Source organism: Grus americana, chromosome 9, assembly GCF_028858705.1.
Source record: "Grus americana isolate bGruAme1 chromosome 9, bGruAme1.mat, whole genome shotgun sequence".
NCBI classification, from domain to species: domain Eukaryota; kingdom Metazoa; phylum Chordata; class Aves; order Gruiformes; family Gruidae; genus Grus; species Grus americana.
Window position 1 is genome coordinate 29070119 of NC_072860.1, and position 12866 is coordinate 29082984.

General features: G+C 44.5%; 1 protein-coding gene and 1 long non-coding RNA gene across 7 annotated transcripts in view; one reads left to right on the forward strand and one right to left on the reverse strand.

Annotated features, from left to right (window-relative positions):
- Positions 1–3715, reverse strand: part of TSC22D2 (TSC22 domain family member 2) — a 31065-nt gene extending 27350 nt beyond the window's left edge. For all 6 annotated transcript variants that reach the window (XM_054834894.1, XM_054834893.1, XM_054834898.1 and 3 more), the window contains exon 1: positions 1116–3715. In XM_054834894.1, the coding sequence (XP_054690869.1) occupies positions 1116–3109 (1994 nt within the window). In that variant the 5' untranslated portion in view covers positions 3110–3715. The remainder of the gene's footprint in view (positions 1–1115) is intronic.
- Positions 3716–4190: 475 nt separating this feature from the next.
- LOC129210190 (uncharacterized) lies at positions 4191–5571 on the forward strand. The gene is made up of 4 exons (XR_008578344.1): positions 4191–4370; positions 4672–4749; positions 5271–5325; positions 5445–5571. It is a non-coding gene; the product is annotated as an uncharacterized LOC129210190 (long non-coding RNA).
- The last annotated feature ends 7295 nt before the right edge of the window (positions 5572–12866 follow it).

Consider the following 12866-nt stretch of genomic DNA (forward strand, 5'->3'; position numbering starts at 1 on the left):
CTGACTGTGTTATCCTAAAGTCTGGTACTTCCCCAAGGTGAGGGAAGGCTCACAGGATAATTCAGCACATCAGACCTTCTCATAATGGTGTTACTCCTTTTTTTTTTTTTTTTTTTAAAACACACATACATAGAACCCACATGCGCTTTATTCCTCCAAACGTCAGTAATGCCAACAGTAAACATTGATGACATTAATTCAGTACTCAAACACTGCTTTCCCTGAAAGTCTTCTCTCAAGTCAATTAAGAACAGTTTAACCATCATGCTACCCTTCAGAGTAGTTTGACAAGTCTATGGGAATAAAAGTCACATACATGCTTCCTCTCTCAGGTCCTTTGATGAGTCTGCTCATACTACACACCTTTGTTACAACTAGTAGTTCCAAATTACTTTCCTATAGAGAAAACTCATTGTAAGGTTGTACTTTCCACTGTGTCTACATCTTTGCTCAAGTGGCATCCCTTTTATTCAAGGAAAAAGACCATTATCTGTAGAGCTTTCGCTATGTTAGGGCACACAAATTCATCTCCAGATGCAAGTACTTTCCTTACTAACTGATACTATGAAGTGCAAATTCAACAGCAGGATAAAAATCAAGAATCTGCATTAAGACTTTAAGTTTTCCAAGATACCTCACCCATTAGCCCTAAGATAGCACTATACTTCTATTTTTAACAATGCTGCAATATGGTGTTGATAAACCCATCTTAACCTGGCTGTCATTCCAGTGTTTTACTATGCGTTCAGGGGAAAGGAGAGAACAGACTTCCTCGCATACTGAGTAATTAGGTGCAGAAGGACAGTTTTCAGTCTTTGATTTGGAAGAAGTGACATTATTTGTGCATCGAGAAGCTTTCACGCTACTTTCTGCCCTGTTTTGAGATAAAAGTAATCACACCCACAGCCTGAGAAGAACAAGTACAATTCACTACTTGCCTAAACACTTTGCTATGTTTTGTACTCTTAAAAAAAAAAAAAAAAGCAGCCCAGGTAAATTTCAGCACAACTTTCTGAAAATACGAGCTTACAAAACCCACTTGACAGTAACTTGAAAGCTGGGGGGGGGTCCCCTTAAGAAAAGGTATTTTTATGGTGTTATAAAATAATTCATACCTGTCTTCATCACCATCAACAGGAATAGATATGCCAAACACAGAGCTGGCAAGACTGTTCATAGGAGTACTTGCAGGTAACTGAAGAGGATTTGCTAGAGTGTCTGGAATGGGAGGCTTCACAAGAGGTTTATTTTCAGCTATAAGAGAAAGTGGTGGCTGAGGTAGGGGTTCCGATTTTCTTCTAGTATCGTCAATCTGGCCTACTAAGGATTGAGCTTGAGCCTGAAACTGTCCGAGGTTTGACTGCGGCAGACTTGCAGGTACATTAGGCGCGCCTTGCATTAAGGAGTGTCCGACGTGCTGTGGCTGGACAACACCGGTACTTCTGCTGACAGAAGTGTGGCTAGTCAGCTGCGACTGGGCCAGCGTAACAGGGACATTTGGCATAGTAACAGAAGTGGTGGTAGACACACTAGGCACACTTGCACCGGGCACAACTGCAGGCACATTCTGAACTCCAGAGACCACAGCATGGGGAGCACCAGGCATTCCAGACACTTGACTGCTTCCACCCATTTGATGCTGAGTCACAGATTTCTGTTGCACAACCCCTGTATGTCCAATGCCTTGCTGCACCACACCTCCTGGTTGCGGAACGGCAGTCTGACTAGCTTGTGCCTGGCCACCCTGCATTAATCCCGATCCCTGTCCAACTGCTTCGCCGGGCTGTGCTGATACCCCCATCACTGGTGCTCCCACAGGTGAGGGGTTTTGACCCGTCACCTGCCCCACAGGAAGGCTGGAAGCCACAGTACTTGGAACAGAGCCTGCAGTAGCCTGTTGAATAGCTCCTTGAGACTGCATAATTGTCATGTGCTGCATGTATTCGGTCTGACCAGAAGGTTGCGTCGGCAGTAGATGCACTGGTGGAATCTGGGACTGAGAATAAGCAAATTGTTGAGGCTGAGTCACTGGTATGCTTGCCTGCTGCACCTGCTGCTGTGCCACAGGAATGCCTGGCTGCCCTATTGTCACGTTTGGAGGTGCTATGCCTTTCCCGTTGGGTCCAGCCTGCGCAACACCCTGCGTATTTACCTGTGGCTGTGATTGCTGTGGCACCATCATTTGCTGATTTGCTACCGAAGCCCCAGAAAACATAGGCTGAGCAGTACTTTGAGGCATGGCCCCACCTATGGGTTGTTGCGGCTGCTGTTGTTGCCCAATGACAAAATTAGGTTGCTGTAGAGAGGACTGGCTCATTTTCTCTGTCTGAAGCAGCTGTGACACAGCAGTCAGGGAACTGTCAGCTACAGAATCGGGGCCGTGGGCCGATGCTGGCACAGTCGAGACCACGACAGAACCTCCTGTGGCACCAAGGCCACTGTCCCTCTCTTGAGCGGCCTGCTCAAAGGTGCTGCTGTGCCGAATGCAATCTCCAGTCCTGCCCAAGACACCACCACCATCTGAGTCCCGGTCATAATACTCCATACACGTCCATCGTCCTCGCCTGTAGGGCTCCCCCGTACCATGGTCCAGCTTGATCACCCTGAAGCGCGAGCTGCATGCGGCAGCCACTGTCTGAGACATCATCCCAGGAGCAGCAGATGTGGAAGGCCCTGTGGAGGGCAAGGCAGTTTGAGCACTGCTGCCTCCTGCCACAGCAGTGCCAGGGGCAGCAGCTGGCAGGGGCGCAGCGGAGCTCTTGGGCACAGCCCCCCCATTGGGGGCCACAGCTGGCGGAGCCACAGCCACCCCACCAGCAGCCACAGCCAGCTGCCCATCCAAAAGGAGGTTGGGAGAGACGCTGCCAGGAGTTTCGGCCTCGCCCACGTTGTTGAGAGTCTCTTCGGAGGAGCTCCGCTCGCAGACATCCTCAGGGCCATAGTCAGTGGCTCGGGAAACATCAAAGATTTCAGAAGACACGTCCTCGGTGCGGGACTCATCCGGGTCGTCCAGGCTCTCGGTGTCCTCGGTGATGCTGCTGGCCACCTGAGCCGTGGTCACGCTGGTGATCTGGAAGCAGCTCTTCTTCTTGGCCGGCATCTTGGACATGTTTCCTCCGCGGGGAGGGGCTCCGCCAGCCGGGGCGAGGCGAGCGCGGTGCCGGGGCGGGCTGTCACGGCGTGCCGGCCGGGCCCCCGGCGCTACCGCACATCCTCCGGCTGCTTCCTGCGGCGGGCGGGCGGGCCGCGACGCTCCCGCTGGCGGGCCGCGGGCCGCGCGGGGGGCGGCGGGGCTCCTCCTCTTCCTCCTCGTCCGCAGCCCTCCTCCGGCGGCCGGGACGCGGGCCTCCTCCTCACCGCCGCAGCCCCCGCTCCGAGCGCGGCGGGGCCGGCCGAAGGCTCCGCGGTTTCCTGCCGGCCTCGGCGCGGCGCGGGCCCCGGGCGGGCTCGGCGGCCGCAGAACCGGGCCCGCGGCCCGCCCCACCCGAGGGGCCCCGCGGCGGCCGGGCGAGGCCCAGGCGGCTCCGTCTCTCCCCCCCCCCCCCCCCCGCCCTGTCTCCGCGCTCTACCTGGAGACCAGCGCCAGGCGCATCCTGCTCGGAACCAGCCCGCGGGCGAACCCCACGGGCAACCTTCCCGCGGGGCGGAGGGCCGGCGAGGAGGAGGAGGAGGAGGAGGAAGACGAGGAGGAAGAGAAGCGGCCCGGGAGCGGGCGGCCCCGCTGCCCTACGCCGGCCCCGGGAGCGCGGGCTCCGACTGCGGCTCCCTTCGCCCAAGATGGGGCTCAACTTCGCCGCTGCACCCTGGGAAAGGACGCTGACCACGCCCCCACGTCGCTTCGGCGTGATGACGTAGGTGGGGGCGGAGCGTGCGGTGGCTGTTTGGAATGTGCCACCGCCCTCTAACTCTTCCCCCCGCCCCCCCACGCCCTGCGGTTGGTCCCTCCCGGGCTGGTGCTGGCGGTTTGGCGCATGCGTAGTGCGCCGTCGCGGACGGCCCCGGCCTGAGGAGAGCGGACCGGCCCTCAGGAGCGCGGGCGGCCCGCGCTCCTGAGGGCCGGTCCGCTCTCCTCAGGCCGGGGCCGTCCGCGAAGTCTTACCACAAAAGCATCCCTTTTTATCTTTTTGCGTGAATTTCCTAACGTACGCTCGCTCTAGGAGAGCTACGAATGGAGGCGCATCGAGGCCAGACCCCCTTGTCCATAAACTCGTCATGGAACGGGTGACAGCATTTAAGCTATTTATCCCTCCTGTTGAATGGCAATTGCCGTAACACCCTAGGAAGTTATTTCAGAAACTCCTCTAATAAAATATTTTCCAGCCTGCATTCACGTACAGCCAATTCCTAGTCATGGGTTTATATTCATAAAGGTAACCAGTTTCTAGTTATTTCTCGTAATTAAGAGTTGTCTTTCTCACAGCCCCGGTCTGCATGACTTGTGGTTTGAATCAATCCCTCTTACAGAGAAGCGAGCAGAACTGCACACAGAATTGCCAGTGAGGGACTGCTGGTATCACATCGTAGAATCATGGAATTGTTTTGGTTGGAAAAGACCTTTAACATCATCAAGTCCAACACTGCCAGTCCAACATCACCGCACTGGTCTTTCACTGCATCTGTTTCCTGCTGGATCCCCTTTTCTTGTTGGTTTGTTTGGGTTTTTTTCCACAGCTACATCACACTGGTGGTTCATATCCAAACCGTAAGGACCTTCAGGTGCTCACCTCTCATAAACCCCTGATGTGATATGTAAGTCAGCTTTTTATATCTCATTTCTGTTATTCCAGCCACCAATGTCATTAGGGTGTTCCTGTAAGATAAACTGGTCCCTGTTTGAACAGTCACGCCTTGCACCTGTACCATTAACCCATCCTGGCTTTTTCTGTAAGGTCACAAAGTGCTTTAAAGACCAGTTCTAAAATATGGAAGATCTACACTACTAGCTTCCCTTCAGTTCAACTGTTGCCTGTAAATGCAGCAGTTCAGCCAAGTTCTGATTTATTTTGCAATTTTGCGTGCTAATCCATCTCTTCTGTATTTGTTTTCAGTAATATTTTCCGATATGATATCATACCAAATACTTCTCTAGCTTCAACAGAGATTAAACCTACTGCATTAACAATGTAAGAACTCGTTTATATTAGAAAACAGTTTTGAGTTAATCTGTCATGAGCCACCTTGGTAAATTTACCCATTAAAATCAGGCATGCTGATTACCCAAGTCTTTCGCAAATGCCTTTCCACTTTTTTTTTTCCCCCCCAACGTTAAGTACTTCTGAACCACGCTAGCCCCAATTCCAGAAAACTTCTGCGAGAGGTGTTTGGGTAAGTGTCTGGTCTCGTTATCAGCATCTTCCATTAATCAGATATTTCAAATAGTCAGACCCTCCATCCTTGAATTTTCTGTCTTCATTATCCTATCACACCTTCTCATTTCTTCTCAGGGAGGAAAGAATTCTGCTGATCACCCAAGCCTCCATTTCTTTGAGCATTGCCATCCTTTTCACCAGCCTGGTGAAGATGCTCTGGTGTAATTCAGTGGGAATCTGGCAGTGTTGTTTGACCAAATGTAGAAGAAAACCAGTGGGGTCTTCTCCATTGGCCGCAGGTCAGTGTCCCACAGTTTAAGTCCTGCCAGGTAACAAACCCCAGCTTTTCTGGGTGTGCTCTGACTAGAGGACTGTCCCTGCATCTGTGGCCACACACACTGGGTAGTCTCTTTTGAGTCCTGAATCTCAGGTTATACCCCATTTGTTTTGCTTTCAGTAAAGCGTTCTGTTCTGTGGTGCCTTGTGAATGCTCCTTATGCGTGTAACATCCTCGGTTTCCGTGTCTGTGTGCGTACAGCGTACCAAGACTTGCTTTTCTTCTCATCTTCCTTGGCACTTTGTCTTCTGCCCACTTCTTGTTACGCTAGTATGAACCTTATTTTTGATTCTGTTTCTCTTTGTACTAGCTCATCCCTTATTATTTCCTGTCCTCATATTCTTCAAAGTCTGCCTTCTAGAGTTTCTTCATTCTGCATCTGTCAGGAGAGGATGAACTGTCTGTGCAGCATCCCTTTTTTCTCCTTAATGATTTTGAATTCCCATCTGAACTCCATTTGTGATTCTTGGATTTCCTCATGGTATACAGGCGTTTTTGCTCCTGATATGCCATGAGTTCTGTCAGGCAACACTTTCTGGAGTGGCTTCTACCAGGTACTCACTGGAGGATAAAGCATTTTCTTTATCTTCTGTTTACTGCCATCTCCTAGCCATCAGATCAAATCTACGATCTTAGAATTCATGTTCTCTGTCCAGCTCTGACTCTGAAGAGGGAACAAAGGCAATCCCCCAAACTTCCTCCCAAACAAATTCCCTCCAACATGCAATCCTTTGTTACCTGCACCCTCTTCACTGCATGATTTCAAATATACAGCTGTTAAAAAGGAAATGCATTGTACAGAGCACAAGATCTCTAAAAATGAGTAATATAATCTTAACACCAAATTGCAATGTTAAAACTTTGTATTTCCATCTAAGAAATGTCTTATGTCCATGAGAAAATGTATTTTTTGTCATGGGATGTGAGACGTTAGACCTTAAACCTGCCATTAGCCCAGGAACCATTACTCCTTGTTCTGCAAGTCAACCAAGTATAATTTGATAAAAGAATGGAACTCTCTATTTGAGCAGAGAGGGCGATGCTGCTTTGGCAAGTTAAGTTTCATTTTAACAGGCAGCATGTGGATGTGTCTGGGAGTTTTTAAATTAGTTACAACAACGATGGATTAAATAGCCAAGGGAAAGTCATATGGCCGAAGATGTATAATAATGCAATATATTATACAGCCCGGCTGTTTATACCACAGATACCAATGAAGTCAGCAGGAGTTCTGGCCTTTTTTTCAGGTTACTATGAAAGCTGTAGGGAGGTGAAGCAGCCAGGATTGAATGTGGCGTAGATCTAAATGATGATGATAATCTTTGGAGAAAATTTCACAAGGGCAAGGAATAGCTAGCTACAGGAAATAGTAAAGACTTGAGATAACTTTTGTATATGGATTTTTAAAATTTCTTCATTTTCAAACGGAAAGCATTTGAGCTTATTAATCCAATACATTAAGGACGACATATGATAAAACCATTCTGCATAGGAATGCATTTAATAATCACTGTCCCCAACAGATAAGTAATAGGTTTATCAGTGGAGAGATGCGGGATGCCAGAACATAAGAGTGAGTCAATCCAACAAATACTTGTCAGTCAGTAAGGCAATCTGTGGAGGACTGTTTATCCTGAGCAAAGGTGGCACAATCTCCCCCAAACTGTAATATTTAACATTTTCTTCGCTTTAAATTAGTACATGTTAAATATACAATGATGTAAAGTAGTTGTGAAGATTCTTATTGATTGACTATTGGACTTGTGTGTGGTCTTTCATCTCAGTAAAACGTGAAATCAAAAAAGTCTCCCTTTGGAAGTGACATTTTAAAAACATTAGTGTATGAAAATACGCGTTAGTAGAGTTGTCTTATAATTTAGATAGGTCTGAAATTTAAAATAGCAAAGATTCTATTTTAGAAGCCATTAATTTATCACTGTTGTTGTTCAGAATAAGTTAACATTTGAAATTAAAAAATTCTAAATCCTGGATTGAAACAGTCATTTGCTAAGCCCTCCATTCATGAACTGTGTATATATGAATATTTTAATGTAACCTAAAGTATAATGAGGAGTGGGCTATTTGGCTGACATTTGGTGGGGTCTAGCAAAGGCGAAAGGGAAATTAATAAAAGGTAAAATAGGGAAAGGTTGAGGAACAAGAATGAACAAGATAAACTGATTCACTAACAAACCAGAAAGGTTTCTGAAAAGTCAAGTATAAAAATTGCTACAGCCCATGGCCAGGTTAGCCAAGACACACACAAATAATCCACACAATGGCCTTGGCAGCATTACACTGATAATATTTTTGCAAGGTTGAATTAGTGCTGAACAATGTTCTAGTATGTTGGGCACAAACATACTGATATTTTTATTAAGTGTCAAGCATGTATATATTCCTTTTTTGCCTTCAAGAAAAACATCTGCCACAGTTAGTTAAAAGAAATTCCCGCATGACTCCTGTTTGAGTTTCTGTGTCAACCATGTGGGACTCTGGTGGTTTCCGTTTGTATGTGCGCGTTTTTTCGAGATCTGGCAAGGACAGATTTAGCAGGCAGTGGTGAGGGCAGCAGACTCCTTTTCAGTGCTCCTGCATCCTGTGACAGAGAGTTTTGTGTAATTCTTCCGCACTCTCTCCATCACCTTCTACCATTGCACATTGCACTAAGACAGAGTTTCAGTAGCAATGAGAGCTATTAGGGGCTTTCCGCATTTGGGGTTCTGCTGCTGGGGGCCTGCAGGTGAATTTACATATGTTGACATTCAAGGATCGTGCACCAGTCGTGCAAAAGACATGTATTTTTCACAAAATCTCTCGGCCTCAGAGACTGAGAGAGCAGAAATGCTCGCATCTCATCTAGAGATGTGTGCATAAAGATGTTAATAGGTGTGTATGTAAATTTAAAATTTTGAAAATCCCTAATAGTAACATTAAAAATACAATGTTTTTTAAAAGAAAGCTGTAGGAATTATCAAAGGGGGTTGGAGTATTTATTGGTATCTAGAGTTCATGGGTTCAAATTTTTTAGCCTTTAATAACATTAGGTGATTATTGTCGAAGATTAAAAACTAGCCTGGGGAAGCAGTGTGATCTAGCAGATAGGGCATTTACCCAAGTGTCAGGAGCCCAGATGGAAATTGTTTGTGTGGAAGTCAGTAGCAAAAGTTCAGGGGATTAGGTTTTCAACTTCAGTCTTACACCTAAGTTGGTATTTATCTTCAGTGTGGCCTTGTATAAGTTATTGTCCTTCTTTGTGCCTCTTTTTTTTCCTCCATCAGCCTGCCTTGTCTGCAGATACAGAGAAGTCTTCAGGGCTCTGCCTGCCTTTTTCTGTGCGTTCGGTACTGAGACCTACATTTTGGTCAGGCTATGCGATACTGTCTTAGGAATAGTGACATACTGGCACAGTAACGGACAAGTGGTAAGCAATTCATTTATCACTCCGTGCTTTTAAAATTTAAACAGAAATTTAGGAATTACTAAAAATTAAACTTTCACGTATGTGAATTGAGGTTTACCAGTTCAGTATTTTAAGACTGCACTCCCTTTCAGATGACTCTTGTATCAAGATCCTCTCTTAACATCTTAAATTTTAAAATAAACAATAATATCAGCAATTCCTTTCCTTCACTGTAAACTGTACATTTTCCATTTTATTAAACTAGTGGTGCTAAATAATAAGACATTTATCTGAAGTCTTCTTGTTTTTAAAACTCATCTAAATTACCACAAAGGATCTCAAACTGAGATGCAATGGCAATTTGAGTTTCAAGGCCCTTTGAATCTCAAGCTGCAAGACACTGACTGCAAGACCTGGAAGACGAATTCCAGGTTACAGACTGCTGGAGGGAAGAAGGGCATAGAAAAGGGCAAATAAGTTACTTGAATGTCTAAGTAGGATTTTTGCATTTATAAAGGCCACTAACTATCAAGAGAACCAGCGAATAGTAGCTGCAGTATTTAGCTTTAGGCTCTTCTTAAAGTCTCATGTGACAAAAAGCATGGAAATTTCCTCTTTCCTGACCCTAACAAAATTGCTTTTTTTTTGTCTTTGCAGTGTTCATTGTCTTCTATATGGAAAATAATAGGCACGAAATCCAACAACTAATGAAAAAAAATTAATATGACCAACAACAGAGAGCAAATGGAAATGCTTACACACATGGAAATACACATAAAGTGCAAATAGAAATTAATAAATGTTGTGAAATCTCATCAGTTGTTGTTAGCCTGATCCCGACCCCTTTCAAGTCAATGGCAAAACCCATTAAACGTCAGTGGGAGCTGCGTTTTACCAAACTGAGATATGTTAAAATCTAAGATGAACATTAGTACAGATCAACGGACAGGCCTTTAGCATAATACGCTCTTCTTCATGATGGGTACCTTTACTTCTCCATGCTATCTTGTGCTGCACCTGGTTGTGCTGTTTGACTGGGAGCAGTCCGGGGCAGGACTTTTCCTCTATTCAGCATAACGTGTCAAAGACCATTGTGCACACCTAAAGAATTATGTAAATAGTTTAGGGAAATGACAGCATTATATGGATCAGTTGCCTAAAGAGGGCTGTTTCACCAGGGGACTCTCAGGTTGTCCGTTAATAGACTAGTTAGTGTCAATTACTTCTGGGCTGTATAAGCCCCTGTGTGGTTTTCATCTGTTTGATTTGGCTGTTCTCATTTACATAGTTGTTCCCAACCTTGCTCTCTGCTGTATTTGGAATCATTTGTGGTTTAGAGGCAGAAAGAAGGAGAGAAGTATAAGTCAAATCTAGTTTGGGATTGTAGTATGGTCTCGATGCTGAAAAAAAAGTAGGTATTTTGAAGGCATTATAAGGCAGCTACCATGTGTTGGCACTAGCAATGAATTATTGCTGCAGGAACACCGCTTTTAGGGAAGGCATAGAGCAGACCTGGGTTTGGTCCATGGTTTAAAAGCCAGGAAATAAATCCTGGCTTTAGGATAAATAAGTCAAGATTGGTCTCTCTTTTCTTTCTCAGTTTGAACATGAAACAGTTTGCAAACTGTCAATATTTAGTTAATACACTGGAATGCAATGAAATTTAAAGAAACACAAAATTTCTTCAATTTGATGTATAAATAGATTACAGCATTTTCAGCATTCCAGTCTTATGATCAAGTGGAAACCAGATCAGGTTTCATTTAACCTCGTTAAAAGAGAAAAGCAAATGGTTTCAGATACCTTACATGGAGTTCAGCAGCATATTCTCTTATATATCTCAAACTCATATTGAGTAAAGACCAATATCAATAGTGGAGACAAGCCCCATCTCTTCGATAGACTTGGTACATCTTAAATCTTTCTGTTTGGCATGAGTGTATTTTAATGGAATATTTCAATAATTCATTGCTGGATTTCCTGGAATCTAGGTTGCTCATTTTCTTGAATAATTCTTCTTTGAACAGTAAGTAATCACTTTACTCTGTGTATAAACAATTACCCTTTTTTTTTTTTTACCAGATATATCAATTATCTCTCACTGTTAAAAGCCTGAATAACGGCAGGGCATTTATTTTTTTGATTAACATTGGATGTTGTCTAAGCAAAAAGGGAATGTATGCAAATTTCAGATAGCGAGTGAGATACTTTAAATAACCTGTGGCGTGACTTGATCTATAGTTACAGATCACTTTGCAGTACTGAGTTCCTAAAGTGTAGGTCCTTACGTAATATTTGTAGCATAAGAGTAAGAGGAAGTGTGGAGTAGAAAGATCGTCTATTTTTAAGATGAGAAAGCAGTTACAGAGTAGACATTAAAGCCATCGCAACTCTGTAATAATAATATTTAGATGGCCTATTCAAATCAGGGAGTCCTGATTGTTTGGGATGGTGATGTCTGTGCTGTGTAACTAGCTGAGACAACACTCATTTGGTTCAAGTATGTGAGATACTCAGGTTCAAAGGTGAACCTGGATCTGTGCCCCTCACCTTTCCCTCCACCAGGCGCAATGCCTTTTCTTCCCCTTTTTACTGCTAAGCATGCATTCAAGAGCAAAGATTAGAGCTGCATAAATAAAGGTGTGGGGGAACTTCTACATGTTTCGGCTCTGAGTAATTTTTGACATATCTATTGCTACTCTATCATGTGGGATACCGATTAGCCAAAACTGGTTCCCTGGCCTGTTTTGTATAAACGTGCGACGTAAAACTTACATTCCGCAACAGGGGCAACTTTTCCACAAAAGCACAAATATTGTTTTCGTAGTGGATGGTGGATTGATGGATTCTCTGACTCCAGATGGAAGCTGCATACAAAACATAAGGCCTCTGCGGTACTTCTGCAGCTAATTCCTGCTTTTCTCTTCAGACTCTGCAGGTACTACAAAAGCCTGTGACTTTGCACCTACTGAAACACTCGTGCTGTCAGACACCAAAACGATGCGGCAATTATAAACCTAAATTCTGCTCACAGCAGTCTCAGTTTTTCTGCTATTAATTTTGATTTGGACTTTACATAAGTAGTTCCACTGAAATCCACTGAAATAGAATTGTCAGTGAAATGGAGAGATTACTTAGCAAAAATAAGTGTTAAAAGTAGACAAGCAGTAGTTGTTTATGATGATCTGCATTTCGTATTGTAATTTATTTCATAATGGAACACTTCCATTATGAACCTGATTAAAAGAACAGGCACGATTTGTTGTCCTTCATCATTAATGCTGAAGAATTGATCTCAGTACATATCTGTGCGTGCAAATTGAAAACACTTTCAGAGTTCTGTCTTGGGAGCCCGAGAAAAATGAGAAACCAGAACATTTGGAGAAGTGAATATTGTCAGAGTAAACTGATGGAAGTGGTACAAACTTACTTCCTGGTTAAATGAAAAATATCACAATATTTTAAAAAAAAAAAAATCACTACCAGGATTTCCATAATAATCACCTATTTCATGGCAAGCCCTAACAGATTCTGCGTTAGGAGTCTGATCAGTGGAATTGTCCTGAAAGTGTTAAATAGTGTGGAAATTCATTAGTAATACATTGCCAGGGCTCCTCATTTGGAGGAGTTCATTTTTTCTCAGCTGCACTATAAACAAGTCATTCCATACGGATAAGAATTAGCTTGTAAGTTTTGCAAATTAAGACCACAGGGTATTTTTCTTCCGGGACTTATATTCCGTTAAGGCGTCTGGGAATCATGAAGGGCTATTGACACGGCGGGGTCTCCAAGAAGAGGAGACGTGGTCTCTGTGGAG